The sequence below is a fragment of the Coenobita brevimanus genome, chromosome 40 (genome assembly GCF_032717465.1).
Source record: "Coenobita brevimanus isolate Jiangsu-jjx chromosome 40, ASM3271746v2, whole genome shotgun sequence".
NCBI lineage: Eukaryota > Metazoa > Arthropoda > Malacostraca > Decapoda > Coenobitidae > Coenobita > Coenobita brevimanus.
In genome coordinates this window covers 66,587,084-66,612,991 of record NC_136993.1, presented here as the reverse complement: position 1 = coordinate 66,612,991, position 25,908 = coordinate 66,587,084, and the positions used below count along the sequence as shown (strand labels likewise).

Below are 25,908 nucleotides of genomic sequence, written 5' to 3'. Positions count from 1 at the left end.
AGTTTGAGTTTTTACTTTCTCAAAATCTGGCATTGCATACACCTTATAAGTGTGTAAGGACTTGTAGACTAGCATTTTTTCTTATTGCTGATAATACCTTATAAATACACATTGCACCCTGGATGTCTTTTCTATTTTATTCATGTTTCCCCCAAATAATTACTAATAATATGAATGCAACAATAATGATGTCCTAAGACTGAAGAGGTCAGATACTAAATTATGTTATGGATCTGTTTTGTATCAGAAAAAAAATCTACCTGCAGGAATCATACGAAAAATTAATAAGTCAAAAGTTAGTTTTGTAGGTCCTTGTGTAGGAGAAGGGTGAGGTCGGACACCAGCAGCCTCTCCACCACAAAGGCCACACTGCCCAGGGTGTTGCCCACCAGGAGAAGCAGCAGAGGTCCCTGTATATGAGTAACAGACAGACTCCTGAAATTAGTTTGGCTGTGTTCTGTTCCATCCTGCCTCTGCTGTTTTATTTGTTCCCTCTGTTTCATTCGACTTTCACGTGCAGCGGCTTCCAATGTTTCCTTCTTCCAAAGCTCATACAGACCAGCCTGAAAACAGAAAGTTGCAGTAGTGAGCCGTGGAAGACTCTAGAATAGACTTCAAAGTCCCAGTGTAGTAAATGTTCTATGTTTTTATTAAATGTGTAGGGATCTCATAACCAAGAGTGTTATTTATATTTACCCTTTTGTCTTCCAATGCATTGAATATACTGAATTTATGCGCAGTCACCCAACATACGCATAAATGCACGGTGTTTAATGACAATGCAACGCATTAAGAATCGATCAAACAGTCTGTTCTACAACTCTGATAAAGTGAATGCATCAAATATAATGCATCAGTCTAGGTTGGTTGTTTCTGTCTCCCACTCAGACTAAAATTGGTTGGTTCAGCGATAATTCAGGCAAGAGCTAAGAATACTGTACCATCCCCTCGTATTCAGTGTTACAATCACCACATTTTATCGGCCTGTTTGGACTATTTCGATGTACCGAACAATGGCCAAAAATAATGTTGGCATAACACCTCGCTATGTAGCATGCTTTTAAACAGTCAACCCGCACCACCAGTAATTACTTCTTTAATTTATTATTAGAGAACATAATCTTCGTCCTTAATTTATCCTTTTCATAATCTTTCAGGAAAACTGTACGGTGCACATGAATCATACAAATACGATTATTAGCGTTGTAATTTGCTAAACAAAACGATATTTTAGTGTAATGAAGTAAGGGCTAATACTTTTTAATTCTACAAAAGTATCGATATTAGATACTGTGCAGTGCATCAGAAAAGAAAGTTTGCCACTTTTCAGGGTGAAAATATAAATAAGCACCGTCTTAAAATATTAATACTGATATATTTTTCAAGTTGCATTTAGTAAAAATATGTAAAACTCAAGTGTTTAGTCACTGGACCGAATCTTCTGTGCAACAGATTATCTTATTTAAAAGATATACAGTAGCTTTGGTCCAAACATGCACCGTATCACATTACATTTATACAAGAATGTGCTAACCATCCTCAAAATTCTTAATATTCTTTTAAATTAAAATATTTTCATACCCTGGACCATGATGATTCTTTGGTGAAGAAGCCGATATAAGACTAATGTGATTTATAGAGCGATCTGGTGTATTCGTATGGATCTCCATGTTACTTGGGGGATACAGGTATAAATTTCAATGAATAACATGTTTGGGCTACATACGAAGTATTTGCCACGGTTTTCAAGGTCCACCTGCCACTACTGAAAACACTATCTGTTGACAAACCTGGCACATGAACAGACACTAGAATGAAGTCCTCCCCTTAAGTGCTGGCTAATGTGTATGGACGTCACGATTCAGGGCGCGGAGCGCCGCCGGCTGACGTGCTGTACTGCACTTACCTTCCCTCCACCCATTGAACTCGTGACCATTTTCTATGATACCTACTGGGTAGGTAGGACCGCCATATACCCTGCGGTTGTGCGGTTCAGTCTGTAAGTGGCAGTGGTAGTGTGAGGAGCCATCATACCTTGTGGAGAACCTATGTCTCATCTGTCACCTCATTCAAGTCCTTTACAATTGGTCTGGAAGAAGGTGGTGGAAATAATGGGTAAGTATTCCCCTTCTCCTTTCCTTCAGATTCAGGGATCTTCTGTATCCAACCCCTTTGAAGTAGCTTCTGTCCTGGCAGAGCACTTTTACAATGTGTTTTGTTCAGATCCCTCCAAGCTATTCTGCTTTCTCTGGCATCAACAGGAAAGGTTTGGTATTTCCTTTCTCCTTACTGAAAGGGAACCTTATGCTTTCTTTGGTGTCTGTGAACTGCAGGCTGCTCTCCAGCAGTGTAGTGACTCTGTTCCTGGACCTAATGACATTCCTTATGCTATGATTTGCCAATTGCCATACGATTCTCTGTTCATTTTATTTTTAATTTACAATTGGATAAGGGATGAAGATAAAGTATCTGCTAATTGCGAGATAGGTATAGTTCTTCCATTTCCTAAACCATATACAAATTGTTCTAATGTGTCTAACTTTGGTCCCATTAGTTTGAGATCCTGTGTATGCAGACTATTTGAGAGGATGGTTAATATGAGGCTAGTTCAGTAACCAAAGATCTAAGGAAAAGGTTTCTTCTGTATGTCACACAGTGGGTTTCATAGGATGAGATGTACATCAGACTACCTCACCTGACTTGAGTCAGCAGTCTGTGAGGCTTATGCATGGGGCAACATCTTGTAGCTTTGTTCTTTGACCTGGAAAAGACGTACAATACACCACAACACCATGGCATCCTGAATCAACTTCACGGTTTGGGGCTGCAAGGTCATCTGTCGTTCCTTTGGACTTCTTGTTGAACCACAGGTTTCAGGCCCGTGTTCTCTCACTCTGTCCTACGAGTCCAGGCAGCAAAGTGTCCCACAGAGGAGTGTGCTAAGTGTTCCTTTGCTTGCTGTTGCCATCAATGGCATACTTGATTCCCTGCCAAAGAAGGTGTCTTCTTCCCTTTCAGTTGGATGACCTAGTGATATGGTTTGCTGCCTCCCGGATGTGTGCTGTTGAGGGAAGGAGGAAGATGGTGCTGGAAAGGGTCTCTAGCTACTCAGACTGAAGAGGTTTCCATTTTTCTTCAAGTAGGAGAGTAGATATGCACTTTCATAGATTAAAGGGGCTGGTGTCCGCTACAGTGCAAGGAGAGGACCAAGTTTCTTGGCTTGCGTTTGTCTGTCATCTTACTTGGGTTTCCCATTTGAAACTTCTAAGAGTGTCTTGTATGCAAGCGGTAAATTTGTTGAAGGTGCTGTCTCATCACCTCACACCTCGTGGGATGCTGATCAGAGGACACTCCTACACCTATATCAAGCATTAGTGGGATCTAAATTTGCCTATGACTGTGAAGTGTACTTCTCCTCTACTGTACCGCGGGTTAGTGTTCTCAACCTACAGTATTCATCATGCTGTTTTGTTTCTTGTTACTGGTGCTTTCAGATCCTACTGAATTCCTAGCTTGTGGAGGCTGGTGTTCCTTTGTTTTATCAACAGTGCAGGTCACAATTCATTCACTGCTGGAACCGAGTGAGACTTATTCCAGACTCATTCACTACAGTTTGTGTATAAGAGCAAGCAATGTTTCGGCATAATGTTTCTCATCCTCGCACTCCAAATTCCTTTGGGTACGGGATCATCCAGATTATGGGGAATTTAGATGTCTCTGCATAGCTTGTCTGCCCTGTATGGCTACCAAGAATTGTACCATGGTACCTTCCAGAGGTGTAGGTGTGCTGGGATTTTGAGGTTACTAAATCTTCTTTCTCTACTCTGGCATTTCATCAGGCATCAGCTATTTTGTAACAAATCCTTTCAAAGAGGCACTGTCCCTGTATATAAAAACGGTTCAAAGTCACACAGTTATTGTTCGTCAGCACAGCACTCCACATTCCATCGGGTAAAAGGTTAGGCTCATTATGACTTAGGATTCTCTGCAGAGTGTGTCTGTCCTGTACGGCTCATCGAAATCGCTCCATGGTGCCTTCCAGAGGTGCAGGTGTGCAGGAGTCCTGAGGTTATGAAGCCTTCTGCCTCTTCTCTGGCTCTTCATCAGCTATTTTTGGAACATTCATCTGTTCACTAAGGAGCCGCCCTTATATATACAGATGGTTCAGAGTCAGACACCGGTGTCGGGTCTGGGGTGAACTTCCAAGATGATGTAAGAGGAAGAATTATTCTTCTAAACTCCTCTCTTGACTTCAGAACTGACTGCAGCTGATTTTAGCAGATGAGGAGGATTCTTTTACAGTTTTTAGTGATTCTCAAAGCGCCTTTTGACCATTGAGCCTTTAAATTCAGCTCATCCTAGGTTCCTTGCCTTTCTCGAGTGGCTCTTCTTGATTCTGAGAAGAAGCAAAATAGTCTGATTTTGTTGGGTTCATGCACATGTTGGTGTGGATGGCAAAAAATTCATGAGAAAAAGCCACTTGTTATCGACGACCCCTGCCAACTACCCCCTTCCTCCTTGCGATATGACACTTTAAATATGTGATTCTGACTTACTGGCAGAGCCTGTGGGATGCTGTTGTTAATAATAAATCAAGTGATATTTTTCAGTGGATGGTAGTGCCTCGGCGATTGGAGATGACTGTTGCCCGGCTTCACATTGGGCATTGTTTTCTTCAGGAAGTGAGCTTCTTATACCGCTTATACTTGATTGATAATTTCCTTTTTTTTTTTTTTTTTTGCCAGTTTTTCTCCTGATAGAGCTGCGGACTGGTAGGCCCTCAGGCAGAACTTCTTTGATTTTCCCTGGAATGATTATTGTTTCCATGGCCGGGAGCCATCTGGGTGTGCCTTGCGCATTACAGAGGTTATTTTCTCGGGCAGGGAGGCACACATTCCTTTCTCATATCCTTTGACTAATGCAAGAAAGCCTTGGTTTAATCACGCTTGTTCTAATGCTGTCTGCAACGAGGAAAGGGCCTATAAAAGGTACCAGAGCCAACCCACCCCTGAATCACATCTTGTTTATGTTTCTGCCCGGAATCGTGCTAAATCTGTTCTTCGCTCTGCAAAAAATAATTTCATCCATACTAAATGCTCTCAACTCTCTAACTCGAATTCTTCCCGCTCCTTCTGGCACCTTGCCAAAAACCTTTCTAATAACTTTACCTCATCATCCTTCCCTCCTCTTTTCTACTCTGATGGCTCTGTAGCTATTTCTTCTACTGATAAAGCAGATCTCTTTGCTCAGACATTCTCCTCCAATTCTACCTTAGATGATTTCGGTGTTGTTCCTCCATCACTTCCCCCCTCTGACTTCCTCATGGCTGACATTAAAATTTCTTCAGCTGATGTATTTTCTGCCATGACAGGCCTCAATACTAGTAAGGCATATGGGCCTGATGGAGTACCCTCTGTTGTTCTCAAGAACTGTGCTTCTGTGCTTACACAGAAGCACAGTTCTTGCCTAGGCAAACTCTTTCGCCTTTGTCTATCAACTTGTACCTTTCCTTCTTGCTAGAAGTTTGCTCTCATTCAGCCTGTCCCAAAGAAGGGTGACCATTCCCAATCCTCTAACTATCGTCCAATTGCTTTAACGTCCTGTATTTCAAAAGTTTTCGAGTCAATTCTCAACAGAAAAATTTTAAGGCATCTTTCCTTTCACAACCTTCTTTCTGATCTTCAGTACAGGTTCCGTCAGGGACGCTCCACTCGCGAGTTCTCACCTACCTTTCAGACTCCTGGTCATCCTCCTTTCGGGATTTTGGCGAAAACTTTGCCATTGCACTTGACATCTCAAAGGCTTTCGATCGAGTCTGGCAAAAAGCTTTAATTTCCAAACTCCCCTCTTACAGTTTCTATCCTTCTATCTGTGCCTTCATCTCTAGCTTCCTTTCTGGTCATTCTATAGCCGCTGTTGTAGACGGCCATCGTTCTTCTCCTAGATATACTAACAGTGGTTCCTCAGGGCTCTGTACTATCACCAACTCTCATCCTTTTATTCATCAATGACCTTCTAAGCTGTACATCTAACCCTATCCACTCTTATGCTGATGACTCTACCCTTCACCTTTCCATTCAGTTCCTGCAACGTCCATCTCAACAAACAAGGGATGAGGCTATGGCACACCTAATGTCTGACTTGGCTCGTATCTCTGAGTGCGTAAAAATAATCTGGTTGTTTTTAATGCATCAAAGACTCAGTTTTTAAACCTATCAACCCGACATAATCTTCCACAGATATACCCAATAATGTTTAATAATATCCAGCTTAATCCTGCATCATCCTTGAACATGCTTGGGGTTTCATTTACTCGGGATTAATCTTGGAAAGATCATATTACATCTCTTGTAAAATCTGCTTCCAAGAGATTAGGTGTGCTAAGCCGACTCTGTACCTTCTTTACCCCTGCACAATTGTTGACTCTATACAGGGGTTTTATCCGCCCCTGTTTGGAATACAACTCTCATGTGTGGGGAGGCTCCCCACATACAGCTCTTCTCAATAAGGTGGAGTCAAAGGCTTTTCGTCTCATTAACTCTCCTCCTCTTACCGACTCCCTTCAACCTCTGTCTCTTCGCTGCACTGCTGCATCTTTATCTCTTTTCTATCGCTACTTCAATGGTCACTGCTCCTCTGAACTGTCTGCATGAATTCCTCCACCTCTACGGCGGACGTGTAGCACTCGTCTAGCAGCAAACTCTCATCCCTTTTCTTTCGTTACTCCCAGTCCTTCATTTATGCAACAGGTCAACTCTGGAACTGTCTCCCTCTGTCTGTATTTCCTGCTTGCTATAATCTCCAGTCTTTCAAACGCAGTGTGTCCAGGCATCTCGAAATGATCGGATCTTTTATGTCTCTCTCTTGTATTTTGTTTTTCTCTTCGAAGGAGCAATTTTGCTGGCTCGCGGCCCTTGATTCCTTCTTCCTCACATTAAAAAAAATAAAAAATAAAAAATACAGGTTTTAATGTTTATTCGATGTCATATGGCCGAGTTGTCGAAGCATCACAATATTACCTAATAATTCAGTTCGATTCTCTTGCCATACTCAGATAATTTTTAATATAACATTTCAGAATGTAACTCTTAGAAGGCTTGGAATTAATGATAAACTCCATTAGCCCAGTCATCACTATGGATTTATCCGCAGCTGGGTAAAAGTGCTTGGAGATTGCAAAAATAAAATATTGAAATACATCATCCCTGTGAAATAAGTAACTTCTTTACTACAATGAGATCTTTAATAGTATTGCTATCTGAGGTCATTGTTACTCAGGTAAGGAGTAACTTCGTATGAAAAAAAAACTAAGCTAGAAGATTGAAATATCTTACCCACCTGTGATATAATCCTCAGACATTTATCAATCTGGTGTGTGTAAGGGGCATCATGTGGCACTGGCCAGGCCTTCGGAGTCTGTAGCAGGTTTTCCTTGCCTAGATAAAATGGGGAAGTGCCGTCTAATTTAGCGAAGTTACGGGACTTTATCAGCTGCAGGTTCAAGGAGAGGCCAATATGAGCACTCCTGAAATAAAGACAAAAATAGTAAAAAGTAAAAGTTCATACAAACGCTTCTCCCACCTGGAAATAGCACGAGGCAGGATAGAAGGACAGAATATACTGTACTAGAAGAAATATGAATAGCATGCTCAATAGAATAGGCCACATAATCATTCGAACAGCATTCAGTCCCTAGGAATCTTGATGCCTCGTCACATGCCAAGCCATCTACACGCTTTTGCTCCTTCAAATTCAGCTGCCAAATTCCTTTTCCAATGTTACTTTTAATAATTAAACCTACAAAATATATAATTAAACAACTTTATATCTTTCACGTTAATGGGCCACCCTTGCTGGTAAGAACATAAATAATGTTCATTTTGGCTGATACTGAGAAATATTTATTCGATTTTTCTTAACAGAACAGAGGAAGGAAAAACAAATGAGTAAAAAAAAAAATAATAATCCATACACCAGATTACCGGTGTCCTCCATTCATAAAATGTCTGTAACAATTGGACTTAAACTGCTGCAGGTTGAAGTTAGGAGGGAAACAACTCTGGGGAAGTGAGTTCCAGAGAGAAGCAGTTCGGGGGAATGAAAGAATTCTGATGGGCAGAAGTTCTGCAATATGGCTGAGTGACGTTCTAGTCATGAGCGCTACCAGATGCCCGTGTAGCACGAGGGAAGGCATGGAAAGGTGGCACCATGGACGCAACTTTGTCTGAGCATTTGCCAAAAAATTATCTGTAAAATAATGCAAGGGAGGCAACATTCCTTCTTACTTGCAGGGGAGGTAGTTTATTTGTAATGGCAGGGTTGTTAATAATTCTAACAGCTTTGTTCTGAATTTTGTCTAGTTGTTTTAATGCAGCCTCTCCACAACCATTCCACAAGGGTGAGCAGTATTCAAGCTGAGCGTGTACATGACTTATAAACTATAGCTAACTGCTCGCCAGTGAAGAAGTTACGGACTCTGCACAATAATCCAAGTTTATTTGAGGAGGTTTTAGCAAGTGATCTGACATGAGAGGTCCAGCTGAGGGCATTGTCAAGTGAGACACCGAGAATTCAATACTTTTGGAGATGGGAATATTAGTAGCACTGAAGGTAATATACGAATCTGGCAATATCTGTCTATTAGTAAATTGTATATATTTAGTTTTACTAGCTATAAATGAGACACGGTTGTTTTGTCCCCATTCACTGATCGTAGATAGGTCTTGATTTATGGAGATGGCTGTACTAAGTTGAGAGTTAGAGATATTAAACTTTGTAAAAGGGTGTCTGAGTGTGAATGGACTGTGAAGCGTTGAGTCATCTGCATATGAATGGATGGGATTGTGGGTGACAGGAAAGAGATCATTATTATGAACCAGGAACAGCGTTAGTGCCAGAACTGATCCTTGTGGCATGCCGGCGTTGAGTGGAAATTGGAATATACATCATCTACTTTTATTCTTATTTTTCTGTCGTTGAGATATGAGGAAAGCAGAGGAACAAAAGACATTAGTCCATAGCAAGGGAGTTTGGACAGCAGGGAACGGTGCTATACTCTGTCGAAAATTTTAGAAATATCAAGGGCTACTGCATGAGTTTCTCCATGTAGGTCGATTGACTGATGGATGGTATGAGTCAGGAGATTTAGTATGACAATGGTGGATCTTTCGTGGCGAAAACCATACTGTCTATCACTAATTAAGTTGTTGGATTCAAGATGTTTAACAATGTGCTTATTAATTAAAATTTCAAATATTTACCAAGAGATGATGTGACAGCTATTGGTCTGTAACCAGAGGGATCAGATGAACTTCCTCTCTTTGGAACTGGGTAGATATTGGCTTCTTTCCATGAAGTAGAAGTATGTATGCATAGTCTGAATAATTTAGCTAGAACAGAGGCAAGTTCTGGGGAACAATTTTCCAGAACAAATGGCGGAATTCCATCTGGGCCTGGAGCGTTGTTGGTAGGTAAATTGTCTAGGATAGATTTTAGGTATCCTGTCTGAATTTTCAGTGGAACAATTTCGGGAGAGTCAAGTTCTAGTACTGGGACGTTCTGGCTGGTGTCGTCTATGGTAGAGTTTCTGGCAAAGGTACTGACAAAAATATCTGCTTGCCCACACGGGTCATTTGTAATGTTGCCATCTGAAGATTTTAGTGGGGGAATGGAAGATGACTTGTTAAAGTTATTATTGAAAGAATTAAGAGTTGACCAGAATATTCTATTGTCATTAGGGTTGTTAAGTAGTTTTGATGCTTGCTTTTGAAGAAAGTTTGATTTAGATAGATTTAATACAGCTTTTGCATGATTTCTAGCAATTTTAAATTGAGAGAGTGACTCAGATGTTTTTTATTTTAAGTATGAGTTATATGCTAATGATTTTTGGGCTGTTGCTCTGGCACAGTTGCCATCAAACCATTTTGGAGAGTTAGATCTTTTAGTGAACTGTTGGCTTGGTATGAATAAATCCATACAAGCTGGTATTAAGTCGCAAATGTGGGACTGGGTAGAATTGGGATCCCTAGAGAAGAAAGACTGCCATGGAATGTCAGCAAGATAATTTCTAAATCCATCCCAGTTTGCCCTATCAAAGTGCCATCGGGTCACCCTGACAGGTTCAGAATTGGGAGGTGTGGGAGGGTTAACTAATGAGGCTTTGATGAGATTGTGGTCAGAGGATTCAAGTGGTGACAATACCTCTATCCTGTATTGATCTGGATTATTTTTCAGATCCAAGAGATGGGCATTATTGTCAGGATTATCAGGTATTCTGGTTGGTTGCTTTACTAACTGCGCGAGATTAAACGATTCTGCAAACAGCTCGCACTCTAGACCAGCATCGTCAATCCTGGCAAAATGCAATAACCATTCAACATTATGTGCATTAAAATCACCCAAAATGGTAATTTCGGTGCTAAAGGCAAGGTTAAGGTTACTCAACTGTGTGGATATGGAATCAAATACACTGGGTTCCGAAGAAGCACTGGGGGAGTGATTGACTACACAGATATATTTGGTAATGTTTTGACAATTTAGTTTATACAATGAGTAATCAAAACTGGATGAAGTGAAGTTTAAAATAGTGTCAACTGATTATTGAGATTTTATATAACAACAGGTGCCGCTCTTTCTACGGAAATTTGTAAGGAGATGGTAACCGGGAAAACAAAATGGGGATATATCAGTAGAGGGTGAGATTTGTGGTTCTGTGAGGAAAAGGGCCAAAGGGGATATGGACTATAGGAAAAAATGAACTGAAATTAGGTTGGTGCTAAGACCACGGATATTGGTAAAATATAAGGCTGCTCCTTCACTTCCCCGCTGACGAGCATGACTGGAAATTACAACAGTTGCTGCCGGCACAGTCCTTTGATGGCGACTGGGAGGACCCTGTAAATGAGAGAAATACGGACGATGAATTGATTGAACCACGTTTGTACCACATTTCCTTTTGGTTTCTTTTCAAGAGTTTCATTTTGAAAGTCTCACTTAATTTTTATTTGGAGGACGCATTTCGCTTTTATTTATGCCTAAAGTTAGATAATTGTATTCAGCCTGATAAGAAAGAATGATTGAAAACTACATCTGGCTTTTCATCCTCAAATACAGTCGTGTGGTGATAGCAAGATAAGATAAGATATATAGTGATCAGAAATTTTATGAAAACTAACACGAACTGTGGCGATTTAGTCCATGGTTTCTTATTTAGAGATTTCTATCACCATACCACCGAGTATTTGAGTGCAAAAGGGAAAAATCCACTGTAAACACGTTATATTTGTCCTCTGTAATGCCTGACAGTACTCTAGGTTCACTCTGAATGACAGGTAACAGACAGTTCATGTAACAGGGTCATTGTTTAAATAGCTATTGTGGCCTGTATTCTCGTCGTCGAAGAAAGCTCCTCAACACCCTTTCTTTAATTGATTTATTATGCCTGTTCCACCCTACTATCATACTCTGTCTTATATAAATCCTTTAAACATCTCCTTACTCTGCATAAATAACGTACTAAAGGATATTACCAAGACAATTTCAAGAATAAATCACTACGGAACAGGTGCTAAAGAGCCCTCCATTCCCAACGAGAATGCGGGCCTGCGTCTAGGAGAGATGCATTGCTTTGGGGAACATGCTAAACCTAGACCAAGTACTTCCTCGCTCCTCTGGAAAATCATAGCACTGTGTTTACCTGCACTTTTATTTATTTTTTTTTATAAAAACTATCCGAGGCGTTAGTCTTGGAACAGTTAAAGTTTTTGAGTTTCACAGCCACAGACAAAAATGTATTCATAATATACTATGGTAAATTGCAAAAGAAGTGAAAAAAAAAAAATCAAAAATTTTGCTCACTTATATAGTTGTAATTTTGCCTTCCTTTAGTTTTATATGTTCTCAAACTAACGCCAGGGCTTTGCGAGGGCATGAGTGCAGGACAAATTATCACTACACAGAAAATGTCTTGTCTCCTCCAGATAATAAGTAATTGCTTTAAGTAATTACACCACATGGAAGTCACTCCTATTCATGTTCGAGACTTAAACCAATCGATAATAGCACTACTGAGATCAGTACGCTCTAATGTTACCTTCATATCGGTGACACATGACTTTATAATCTTACTATCTCCAAGCAATGCCATTCAAGTCTGGAAAGATTTTGGATTCAAGTGAGGACAGATCGGACATCCATATACCCTATCAGGACAAGATATCTCCTTAAAGCCGAACAGTGTCGTCTGGAGGATGCATGAATAAATGTGGCTTAAGAAACGGAACCTGTGCGATAGTTATCGTTAGCTATCGGTGGCCGAGTCGATAAAAAGTTCTAGTATTCCCGTGGATGTGGATTCAAATCCCTGCTGGGACAGGGGAGCTGTTTATGGTTCTGAATTTTGTTAAATGCACACTTTACTGATCTAGCTTAAGACCTGCTGACATGTTGTAAAACAGCCACGCTGATACCAGTACAGCAATCCTGTATGAGACAGGCTTAGCGTGTTTTCATTATGGACGGCAAATGTTAGTGCCGGAAGGGTGACGTGGAGGTGTACGGTACAGTGCATAGGGGTCTGCTAGGCATCAGGGAAAGGGATCTGGTGCTTACACATAGAGCCGGACACATAAAAAACATTAACTTTTCATACTTTGATCAGTATCGTAAGACGATGTACAATACTGTATACGCTTTGTAAAGTAGAACATCCATAAAAACTGCAAATTGCCAATACACTTGTTCTCTCTTTTTCTTTTCCATTTTTTCATATACAGTACAAAAGTTATTTTTCTCCTGCAAATGTGACAAAATTTTTCATTCATCCATCCATCATCCAATCCTACATTGCCTCATGAGGAGCGTAGGGGCCCGGGGCTAGGCAGTTGGTCCTGACATTTAAGATGAGTGACCAGCCTCACTCATCCCTGAGTGGCATTACATGAGCAATTAACCCCAACCATCTCTTGGATATAAACCTTCACCGGCTCAATCCGATTGGAGCGCCGTAATTACCCACTAAACCACCAGGTGCCTGTATAAAATATTCAGATTTATACATTCACGCAACCAAATAATTTAAAGTGTCTGATATCAGTCAGTGTATCTCCGAAATACTGGTATATTATGCAATGAGTTACGCGGTTATCAGTGTAAATTAAACCAACTCACTTCATCTTCAGAGCTGCATTGAGTCCGTCCATAAGGTCTACTCCCACGACCAGCAAGTTCCCAAGTTCTCTAAAGGCACTTGTTTCAGAGTTTAAAAAGAACACCTTATGTGAAGTACCAAAAGATTCGATCGTCACTCTGAAAAAAATGTACGAATAAAAATTATGTATCTAGTATTACAACTGAGGCCCCAAGAATAATGCAGCACTAAAACTGAACGTCAAGATACAAGTACAGTAATAGTATTTTTGTATACTCTGACTTGGCCTAATATTGTTATCTTTGCATTTGTACTGCTAAGTTGTAACAATAAATTAATGGAAAGGAATCGAGACTTAGTAGTTTCTCTTTTGTGCCACTGAACTGGGTGAAATATGCTGCAAATGGACAAAATCTGGGTCAAGTTAAAATAGAAAAACTATATTTTTTTGTTGGCATTTCTCTTTACCGTCCAATTACTGCACATTCCTTGCATTTATCATATTGTAGTATGTGGAATAATAATGATAAAAATACACAACAGACTGAGTATTTGATAAGCAATGAAAAAGATTATTTCCAGAGGACTAAAGGATGTGCGGATCCAGTCCCTGTATGAAGACAGACGGTGGAGAGAACATACGTGAAGGACTGTATGGTGGTGATATCTCTGAATGCACGTAGGAGTGAATAAGGTTACGATAGCGGTCAGAACAAAAGTAAAAAAAAAGTAATGTAGATATAATTATATTGAGAGATGGAATATTTAAAGTATGGTCCAAGTGGGTGATGTATTACGTGGTACTTGAGAACACCATTTGTAGATTTCTTCAGTGTTGTCCTGCTTGTGAACAGTCAGGTCTGACAGTAATGTATCGTTGAATATGAATAAAACACTAGTTGCTGGGAGAAAACTAACTCACATTGTGATGTGTTGGTTAACTAGGAGAAAAATAAAACTCGTGAGAAACTTTAAGAATTTGCATGCAGTGACAAAGCTGAGAGATAAAAACAAGGGCCCAGCATTAACTCAAATTTCAGTTTCATTCAGTGCGTCCAAACTTTTGTTCTTCGATATCTCACCTGTCAACTGCTTTGACCAGCTCCTCTATTGTCTCGGGTCTGGGAGGCAGCCTGGGGAGGGTGAGGGAGGCGATGAGGCTGCTGCGATATGCTGTGCCCACCACCACACCGAAGAACAACCAAGTGCCGACCAGGATGTGGTTGGACTGGCTGGTTGATAGGCGGCCGTACAGTCCTTGACCCAGCAGGGTGCCCACAGACTCCAGTACCACCGACCCAGTACTCAGCACTCCATGTCGCGTTTGCCACATTCTTCTCCTCGTGATCTGTAAAACATAGACACAGGTATGAGTGAGTAGCTTTTTTTCTTTTTTTATTGTGTCACAAGGGTGAGTAGTGATGCTTCCTCGGTGGAATGGTTTAGACAATACCAGTCACGAAAAAAAAAAGTGCAACTTCGTGCGTCAGACAGCCTACCATCAGGAAAAAACAATCCTTTTGAGGTCATTTGTACCATTTTTTTTCAGGAGCTGTATGATATGTCCACTTTCCTGAGGTAATTTGTTCTTTTTCTGCGTTTCCTATTGTAATTTTTGGGCTGCATACTGCATGCTTTGAAACATTCACACACTGGAATAGTCACATACTGCTTGCAGTGAAGGTTTGATGTATTATTCATTTTTAAAGAGTTCATTTTATCAGGAATGGCTAGTCCTTAGTACTCTGAAAAAGACGGACCGGAATAAAGCTATATGAATGCAGAATTAATTACCAATGCCATGTTGTGGTTTAAAAAAATCAACAAGTTTGAAGTACTCTACTACTTACATGACAGTGGTGGTTGTAGAAGATGCTGGGCATGAGAAGTAACAATGCGAACCCTCCCTCAACTCATCTATATCATTAATACGTATTTCAGCAAAATGTTTAGGGAAATCTTGTATAAAAACAGCAATAAATATTCTTTAATTATTCATTCCACGAATTGAACATCATCCAAGGACAGTCATTGTATTTATAGCTGCAAAATGAAACAAATATTTTACCATTGTATATTTTTTCTTATCTCTCACTCTGGTTATCAGCTGTCAATCCCGTGTTACGCACTCTCTTGAACCTATCGTCTGGCATTAACTGGAAAAAATATTAATGTTAACTGACCAAGAGGAAGATAATGGTACCAGCATAAAGACTTGTCTCCACTGACTACCTCACGTGAATAAAAATCATATACTGTTGGCTCATGGGTAAATATTTACAAGTGGACAATACACCCCCCAGGTAGTGCAATATATTTTTCTGGTAGTTTTTGATGAGATTCGAGTGTTTCTGACCTTCATTTTTGTCGGAAATGCCTCATTTCCCCTCTTTTCCAATCATGAACTTTGACTGCACAAGGTGAAATCAAGCATTTTCAGAAAAAAATGAGGTAAAAAACAACTCAAATCGCATGAAAAACCACCAGAAAAATATACTGCACCACCGGGTAACAACGGAACAGACGAAATCTAACCAAACAGACGTAACGTAACCTCACCAGACACACTAAACCTAACCAAACTTACCCCAACATACCTAACCAATCCTAGAAGAATACGTAACGTAACCTCACTCAACACCCTAAACCTAACCAAACCTACCCCAATATACCTAACCTATCCTAGGGGAATGCTTACCCTTGAGATACGATTGTCCAGGACGAGGGTCGTCTGGCAATAACGTCGTGGTTCCAGAACCTTTGAATCCAGTGGTTTATGAACAATATAGTTTGCCAAGCCAGAAGGTGTGCGTTGTCCAGAAAAGTTCCTTTGTAGTCGGAAACACAAAAACAACACTGTACCCGTTTCTTGGTTTTTGCGTACTTTTTATACCGACCACAGTACCACTGATGTCTGTCTTTTCTAAATTTACGCTGTTGCTGACAGTCTGGGCAATAAACTTCCGAAGGTAATACACCGTGTCTTCTAAGAAACTCAATAGCCTCCTCAGATTCTGAGTGGAAACGCTTAATCACTCGTAAATAATCAATATCACACCCGGGACACACAGCACGTCTTTCTTCTTCAGAGGCCATACCGAGAATGATTTGAATTTTTCCCTCCACATGGAATCAAAGACCAACGTTCATATTCATTGGCAGAATACCATCACGTGACCTAAAGTAGGCCTATGAGTGGGTGATACAGATGTACGAGACGCATGTGCAGTCGAAGGGAACACAAACACACGTAGACGCACGCATTTTTTTACCCGGAGTGGCCGAGGGAAGATCGAAGTTAGGTATTTTTGGAATTTTTAAAATTAATTATCTCTGAAAATATCAATTTCCGAATGGGGTTATGGGGGTTCATTATGATCCTTAAGGACTATACTATACGTTAATGGTGCTAAAATCCCTAAACTGCGTATTGTCCACTTGTAAAATAATACCGGCTCATGTTATTTACATGAGAAGAACAAGAAGCCGTGACCATGAGAAGGTTAAGTGCATCATTGTTCTCGGTGAGTTTAAAGCAATACAGAACAATAACATCAGATATATGTGGCATCATACAGGACTTTGCTAAAGTGAAGGACCATATTGTGCCTTGATGAAGCACATTCTGATTAAAATCTTTATGAGGCTAAGCAGAAATACCTGCCTTGTGAAAATATTTTTACTTGTGTGACTAACAGTGGAAGATGGCCCTGGGCTGCTGCCAGAATATCCCAAGTCTAAATTAATGATGATGATGATGATAATAATAACAATAACTAGAGGCCCGCCGATACATCTAGCGCGGCTCGGAATATGACCTTGACCTTGACCTACTTTCACCAATTTTGAACTAGTCTGAGATTTTCATCCCTACTACACACCCGTAAATTTTTTTGATATCTTGATCGGTTGTGAAGTTATCGTTCTAACAGACATACTGTACATACACACAGAAAAATCGAAAACAACACCAGCATCGCTATTGCGGCTGGTAATAATAATAATATTGAAATAAATTAATAAATAAGGAGCCATGTTTCCTGCCTGTTATTACTAATACTGGATGTGCCTGTGCCTGACCACCTGCATGTTTACCTTGACGAGTGTGAAGCAGACAATCAGCGTACAAGCCAATAAACCGATCCACACCTGGCCACTCAAAGGGTAGTAGAAGCTCAGCCAACTGGGTGTTATGATCGGCGTGGCCATGGTGAATTTAGCAGCAGTTTGTTCAAAGGCGAAAGTATAATCCCATCTGGAAACATTGTTAGGATGAAAGAGGCAAGATTTGTAGGTTTTACAGTCATCAGTTCCATCCAGCCATTGGAAAGAATTTGTTCCCCAATAATAATAATAATAATAATAATGATGATGATGGTGGTGATATTACAGCTGAAAGTGAAGTCCCATCCGGAAACAGTGTCAGAATATTAGATTCTTAAACATTTACTGCTTCATCATCTTCGCATAACTCAATGCATCCCTCCAGACCATTTCTTCTCCCATCGAACATTGTCAGACTACATGAGGCTATATTATTAACAACTCCATCATCATCGTCCCATCTGTATATCATCCCCAGTCCTGGTTTCTACGTTAGGAAGACGAAGATAACTAAGCATTAGGCGCAGATAATACATTTCTATCGTAGATGAATATACAGTCTTTCTTGGAAGCACTACCATACTATAACATGCTGCTACTGATACATTATTTTTTCTCTGCTTTAAAGAGATTGCTTTCAGCAATAGTGTTAACTGAGCCTGTTTCATATCCCTCCACTATGGGATGGACTTTCGCTTACTAATGTTGGCAAGTAACATAAGTAAACCAAAAGGAGTATTATTATTGTGAACAAGCAAAAGGAGGTAATAATAAGAATGCAGTTCCACATTTGTAGGCGGTCAGTATTACAATTCTCTAGACATTTATGCGCTGACAGTTTCATTATGTAGTTACTCTACTTTAACAAGCAAAACGAAAGGAAAGCATAAATTACCTTCCTCAACACTTTATGATTAAAATACATCAGGCAATTTCAAGTAAGATATGGTTTTTCTATCTTTTGACAATGTACAGTTTTTCTTTGCTGCATGAAACTGCCTGCAATTAAACTGGATGATCGACATTAACAGTGAATATGGTAGTGCAGAGGTTAACCTTGGCTTAGTACCTCACCTCTCAAGTCGATCTGGAAGAACACCATGCATCACTGCTGACATGAACGACTTACGAACCTCCACCTGATCTGTCACCTACAGGTAAATATAACATTAAAATAAAAAACGAAACGCTATCCCTAACTGATTTCTCATTTTTTCCCCTCACGTGTCACTGCCATAAACCCCTTCAGAGAAATGTTTTACAGAAAAAGTTATGATGTAGCATTTCTTAAATCATACCGGGGTGGTGCCCTTCCTAATTTGAAAGAAATTATTTTAATGTAAAATATAGTACAAAACAAAGACTCGAAGTATAACAATGTGTTGTTCTTCCTAGGAAGAACTGACAAAATAATCGTCACGTTCAGTGCGATGTGTCGGGACAGTGGACACACTGAGTTTAAATGTGTGGAGGTCATATGCAAAGGGAAAGACAGAATTATGACAAATCCTTCGCTGAACAGTTGTATACATGAAGGACAGAGAATACCCGGTGTCATATGCAGGGAGTGCCTTATGCAGGAAGTTACCGTTCTCTTCTCTATTTAGCCTAAAAACCTAACCTAACCAAACCTAACCTAACCTTAATCTAACCTAACCTTATCATGGATCAAACTAACCTAAATAAACCTAAACTAAACTAACCTTATTTCACGAAATGACTAATTTCACAATCTGCCTGTAATATATATATATATATATATATATATATATATAGACTTGTGGTTACCTACAGTATAGGTCGATAAGACATCCAATTGTCTTCCTGACATATGTATTTCATAAAATGTTGATAAATGGCACAATACTTGAGATAACATGCAGATACTTTCAAAATCGAAGCTAAAAGGGCACTTGGCGCATGCACAATGAGCGGAACGGTAACGCCCAGCATAAGTCACTCCGTGCATACGACACCGGTAACTCTTCCAGAAGACTTGGCCAGGAAAGGGGACTAAAATTGCTTGGCGGATGCTATAAGTTTTCCGTCAACGGGGAGAGACAAAAGCATTCAGTTCACATGATTAATAATCTTTGAAATGTCAGCAATATAAGGAAAGAGATCCAACGCTGTAGTGAAGTACCAAAGGTAGAAAGTCACAAATAAGAGGGGAGATGGCGAGAAGTTATACCTTTACCTCTACTGTGTTTAAAATAACAGAGAGAGAGAGAGAGAGAGAGAGAGAGAGACTACTTACAGGGTTAAAAATTTCCGCTGGACAAAGCCAGCAAAATGCACAGGGATCAAAAAACAGCTAAGGCAATTTTCCTTTAATTTTCAGATTTTACCAGGTAAGGATTAATTACTGTAGTCAGCATGATACATAAACTTGCTTTCTGTACCAAACTGTTTGAAAAGGAACATAATGACATCCTGTAAATAATAAGACATGTATTAAAAGATATAGTCGAAAGAGACGTATCGGTGCACATCAGGAAAAAACGCCATGTCATTCTCATAAACTTTGGTGTACTATGGTTGAAATTATCAGTCTACATACTGGGGGATCATAAAAGACACCAAACAGGCCAGATATCCCTGGGGTTTATCATGCAGTTTTAGATGGCACTGACAGGACCGATGCCAGTGACAGTTCCTACGCATCACTTATCGACATCGATCAACACTGAGGGCAGTGAAGAGGTTAAAGCGCTATTTCAATAAGATTACTCGTTTCATCTACGGTGGTATTGTAGAACACTGATATACTGCAGCTGAATGGAGTTTGAATAACCACTTAAGAGATAAAACGTTTTTGAAACAAGGTTCTGACTGTAGCGGCCATGAAAATGTGACCAGATCCTAGGCACGCAGTGATTACTTTCTGATTATGAATTTTGTGAAAAAAATATTTTTCTTAAGGATTGCATTCTAAATAATTATGATCACAAGAAATTCCGTGGGCCACTCAATATTGCAAAACGATGCTGATGTAATATCCAGATGGATTATTGAATGTAATTACTTCAACAAACAAACTTAAATCAACAAAAGTTTGAACGAATACAGGCAATTTATTCTCACCTCACTCCAAGTGCATGTCGGAAGGACGTGGAAAGTAAAATTTAGGGTGTGGCCAACCGCAACCAGCTGCTTGTAGTCACTGCCTGAGTACCTGGTGGTGTTGCCCTCCATGGACTCTTGCCAGTAGGGTTCATATGGTAACGCCGTCACGTTTATCGTCGCGCCATGAAAACTGACAAAAATAATGTAATATACTAAATGTAAAGAAACTGCAGTGCAATATTTAAGGTGGGAGTGGGTTTTTATTCATTTTATGATACCCTTATAGGAATAAAGGCATTTGCGTATAACGCAAATAAAGAAACTGCATGTCAGATTTTTGTTATTGTTATTTAGTTTATTAATATATATATATTTTTTTCGGTTAAATAAATGTTTGTAGGCTCGATGTTCTCTTAGATTATGCTTTCTATAACATGTGTACTGCCAGCCACAGGTTATACCTCTTGTACACTAACTTGCCCTAGATTTTCATCATTTTGCAACATATTTCACAAAGCTGAGTGCAAGAAAAATTCAGTGCTAAACCACTTCCATAGCACCTCCTCATGACTAGCACCATATTCCATTAATGTCTTGTATTAATCTCTTGTTATACCTTAGCATTCAATATGGAGAATGACAATTTTAGGTCGTTACATTGAGTGACAAGCCTAATGGTTTCCTGTAAGCCAAGAAACCATTTACAACGCTGGGTGGTAACCATATAACCAAACCATACGTTCTCCCTACGTGTCAACAAGTGGGTTGGTGGAGGGCTAGTGCCCCTCCCCGTAAAACAAATAACTCAAAGTCAAATGGCCACCCCTTACGGGATTATGGCGTCTGGCAGTAGATAGATAGTAGATAGAATAAAACGAGTATAGGCGAGTCTATACTAGTCAGTAATTTGGATACATTACTCATATTACTCAAGTTTGTTAACGTCCAATTGTTTCGACAGAGTACATAAGATACTCCAGGTCTGAAATGTTCAGTAATCTGTGCACATTACTTGGTGTATTTCTCCGGGAAAAGGGTGAGAGGTGTGAGATAGCGTAGACCTGTGGTGGGGGTCCAGGAGGCCACTTGCTTCACCCGGGCACCGTCAGGGCTGTACGGCAAGTGAACCAACATGCTGTACCTGCACAATACGCGTATAGTTTTCAGACAGAATGAATTATCTTTATTCCCTCAACACTACAAGGTTGTAATTTATTTTTATTTTTTTTTTTTTTTGCAAATGCATGGACAACATGATGTAGTTTTTGGATGAACCCTTGTTGTGAAAGTTGTATCTAACGGAGGCTATAGTTTAACTCTTTCACTAAGGAAAGCTATAAGTAACTGCTCAGTCTGAAAAGTATGACCTGAGTGAAATGTTTGGGCTGTAACATGAATGAACGATAATAAAATGTATGAAGTTAATTCCACTTAATGTCTGTTCATCACATATGGCCAGCTTCTCGATACCTTCGATGTTTACTAATAATAAAGCTTTTTCCTTTTCTTGTCACCTATGATAGACTCACGAAGCACAGGTTCTACGTACTGTCCACTGTTTTCTTCTCCCGAAACGAGGTCGTAGCCAGGGTTTCTCACTGATAAAGACCAGTTACTCTAGTCTGTAAACTTTAACTTGGCCTAGAATTACTATCTCTCCTTACAGTAGTGAATGCTAAGCTGTAACTAGATATATTGCTACTCGTGAAGAAATGTCATAGAAAGGATATATAACCACAGAATCGCTATTCTGCCACAGAGCTGTGCGAAACAAGATGCAAAAGGGAAAAAACATCTGGGACTAGTTAAAATAAGTGAGAAATAGTCAAAATATACACTGCACAAGTAATAGTATCACTGAGAGTTGTTCCTTGTTCAATCCAACAAACGTTTGAACTACCAACTCAGCACTGGACAGTGGGCTTTTATTCAGTGTGGAACTCTGGCTACGATTTCCTTGTACTCGTGGGGAAAATTAGAGTTGGCAGTTACTATTGTTCAGAAGTGTAAGTGTATATGAGCCACTTAAACATTACTGCGGCATTTTTTTGTGTGAGAATGGGGTGGGGGTATTCTTACACATTAGTTTAATTTATTCACCCCTGCAGATTTTTTTTTTTTCCAATAGGGGTGAAATATAGCTCTCATAAAATCATTCACAATGAAAGCTTCCAAAGTTTAATTTAAAATGTTCGGTTTTACTTTTGACTGAAATTTATGAGATGTTATGATTTTGAAGATGTTAACATCTTGTCTATGATCAGGTATACGTCGTTGTCGAAGCTATTTAAAAGACACACCGGAGCATAAGATGGCGTCCCATGCAAAATCAGTAAAGAAAGTGGATTTACTTACTCTTTTAAGACAACGGAGACACGACACAAATGACAATACACTTAAAATACAAAGGAGAATATGAACTTGTAAATAAAAATAGAGATTTCCGCATGTCGATGGCCGAGGTGTACGTGGTGCACCTGCCCATTGACCCAGTTCCCACAGGCCAGGTGTGGGGACAGTCGAAAATTTTGTGTGAGAGGATGGGGAAGTGCTTCAGCTTCCGGCGGCTGCATATGATGATTCTCAGGCAGGTATTTAGGTAGATCTCAAGAGAGGAGAGCCAACTTGTGCATCATGGTTTTTTCGTGGAATTTTTTCATTGTCCGTGATGGATTATCTGGGGCACCAGATCACTATCACCAGGAAATCTCCCTACACTGGGTTTACCTCCCTTCCCATGATAAGAACCAACATGACAAAATGCTATCCTTTTAAAATCGGTGTCATACGTGTGGCCAGCTCTGACCATATTGATGGTACAGATAAAAATGTATGCCATACAGGACTGCTGGATCATAAACGAACTCAGCCACACCTGTCGTTGGGAAGTACATGACATATTATAATGTACCCTTGTCATACTACGGTTCCTGTACTTTTCCCCAAACCAGGGACCCATACCTAATGACAGGGTGTGGATAAGTCGTCCAGTTCTAACCATCGTAAAAGTACCTTCAAATATATATATATATATATATATATATATATATATATATATATATATATATATATATATATATATATATATATATATATATATATATATCATCACTCATCTCATCAGCCGTTTGAGTGTCCACAGCAGGACCGGCCTATCCCTACCGAAGTGGGGACGATACAGCCAATGTATCTCTACCCAGTGGCTTAGGCTGTCTGGCAAAAATTGTATGTAGGGTGAGAAGTGCTTGTAAGTGTAATTGTAGTGTTGGAGTGGCTTTGGATGTGTATGTAGGGTGAGAAGTGCTTGTAAGTGTAATTGTAGTGTTGGAGTGGCTTTGGATGTGTGTGTAGGGTGAGAAGTGCTTGTAAGTGTAATTGTAGTGTTGGAGTGGCTTTGGATGTGTGTGTAGGGTGAGAAGTGCTTGTAAGTGTAATTGTAGTGTTGGAGTGGCTTTGGATGTGTGTGTAGGGTGAGAAGTGCTTGTAAGTGTAATTGTAGTGTTGGAGTGGCTTTGGATGTGTGTGTAGTCTGTGAAGCAAGTGTAATCGGCCCGTGAAGTCGACTAGGTGCAAGCATACTTTACAATATGTGACACTGGTTCAACCACAGCACCCCTTATGTCCGCCAATGTAGTACGTGGCTAGAAGAACGCTCCCAAAGTTTATTACCCTGGCGGGGCGCGAACCCTCGTTCTTCACTGTACGAACACGCACACTTTACCACTCCATATATATATATATATATATATATATATATATATATATATATATATATATATATATATATTGTTACGGAACAGAGAAAGATAACGTACACTTTAAGTGAGAATACTAAGAGTCACTACTGTCCCGTAAAGTTCCAGGTTCAAAACAAAAGAGTTAGGTAAAATTACAAGTTAAAGTTTAATGCACAAACTAACAACAAAACATTCAGGACTCATAAGGATAATGTAATGGCAAAATAAACAGGTTAAATATATGGTTAACTGCAATAGCCTCTATCAACACGAAATTAGCAAGAGTAAATTTATCTAAGTCAGCCCTGATAAAATGAGATACCAGATAATACTCAGTGAATGCCAGATAAATTATTACAGATACAAACTATTATCAAAAATGACTGACATAACCCAACACTAATCAAAAACCTCACTAGGCCTAAGAATTAACCCCATGCTACACAGTACAAGAAAAAATGCAATAACAGTTATACTCAAATTACACACAGCTGCTAGATGTTTGGAGATTTCTTGAGCACTCACAATAATAATATCTGTACAGGGGAGGACAGAGATGTGAACAAAATGAGGAGCAGATCTAAGTGGCCATGATGCAGAGACTGAGCTCATTATATAGGGGCCAGCAGAGCTTGATACAACTTGTAAGAGGGAGGCGCAAATGAAGCCATGGGGACAAAGAGATGAAAATCCCGCACTGAAACAACAGAAATGACAACTTACTCTACTATAACGGTAGAAGGGGGGAACTGAGGTAGAACACGCTCGTGATCAAACATGCAGCATACTGTGCGTTAAAATTACACAAAGGATGATGAAATCATAGGCTATGTAACACCTCCCCACAAAGAAAAAAGAAATTTACAAAGGAAATTTCTTATTACTCTAAAACAATCTGTCTAAAGTCTAGATAAGCAATCTGCAATCACATTTTCTTTCCCCTTGACATGTTGTATGTCTAATGAATACTCCTGAAGAAGTAGACTCCATCTTGTCAATCTCTGATTTTTATCTTTAAACTTACTAAGGAATTTCAGTGGGTTATGATCGGTATAAATGACTATGGGGTCAAAACCAGAACACAAATAAAATGAAAAATGCTGTAAACCCAAAATCAAGGCCAAAAGCTCTTTCTCAATAGTTGAGTAGTTCTTTTGAGGTGGAGTGAACTTCTTACTGTAATAAGATACAGGATGTTCAATACCCTGATCATCCTCTTGCAGCAAAACAGCCCCAGCTCCTGTATCACTTGCATCAACAGCCATCTTAAAAGGCTTAGCAAAATTTGGAGTAGCGAGCACTGGCTGACTTAATAGAATAGCTTTAAGTTTGTTGAAAGAGGATTCACAGTTATCAGTCCAGACATATTTAACTCCCTTTTTCAGTAAGTCTGTAAGTGGTGATACAAGAATAGAAAAGTTAAGAACAAATCTCCTGTAATAACCTACCATTCCCAAAAATCTTTGTAGCTCCTTCCTACTTTTAGGTCTGGGAAGATCACTTATAACCTGAACCTTAGCTCCTGGTGGTGCAACATGTCCATCACCAATTACATACCCAAGGTACTGAACTTTAGCTTGACCAAACTCACACTTTGATAAATTAGCTACAAGATTAGCATGAACCAAACGCTCAAGAAATTTACTGACATGGCATAGGTGATCTTTCCAGTTGTCACTGAAGATTAATACATCATCAATATAAACAACACACCCTGCCAAACCCTCTGTTACAACATTCATGAGCTTCTGAAATGTGGCTGGTGCATTCTTCATACCATATGGCATTACCGAACATGCAAAAGCCTTTCCTAGTGTTACAAAACATGAGATCTCCCTAGCACGTTCAGTCATA

At 39.7% G+C, this 25,908-nt stretch overlaps 1 protein-coding gene across 1 annotated transcript in view; it reads right to left on the bottom strand.

Moving 5' to 3' along the window:
* Positions 1-296: 296 nt before the first annotated feature.
* The window catches only part of LOC145397177 (ionotropic receptor 93a-like), a 70,527-nt gene continuing 44,915 nt past the window's right edge, over positions 297-25,908 (bottom strand). The window contains exons 6-13 of the mRNA XM_080270375.1: positions 21,330-21,458; positions 20,336-20,507; positions 18,326-18,402; positions 17,243-17,402; positions 14,230-14,495; positions 13,168-13,305; positions 7,339-7,525; positions 297-563 (exon numbers count right to left, since the gene is read on the bottom strand). Coding sequence (XP_080126501.1) covers positions 297-563; positions 7,339-7,525; positions 13,168-13,305; positions 14,230-14,495; positions 17,243-17,402; positions 18,326-18,402; positions 20,336-20,507; positions 21,330-21,458 — 1,396 coding nt within the window. The remainder of the gene's footprint in view (positions 564-7,338; positions 7,526-13,167; positions 13,306-14,229; positions 14,496-17,242; positions 17,403-18,325; positions 18,403-20,335; positions 20,508-21,329; positions 21,459-25,908) is intronic.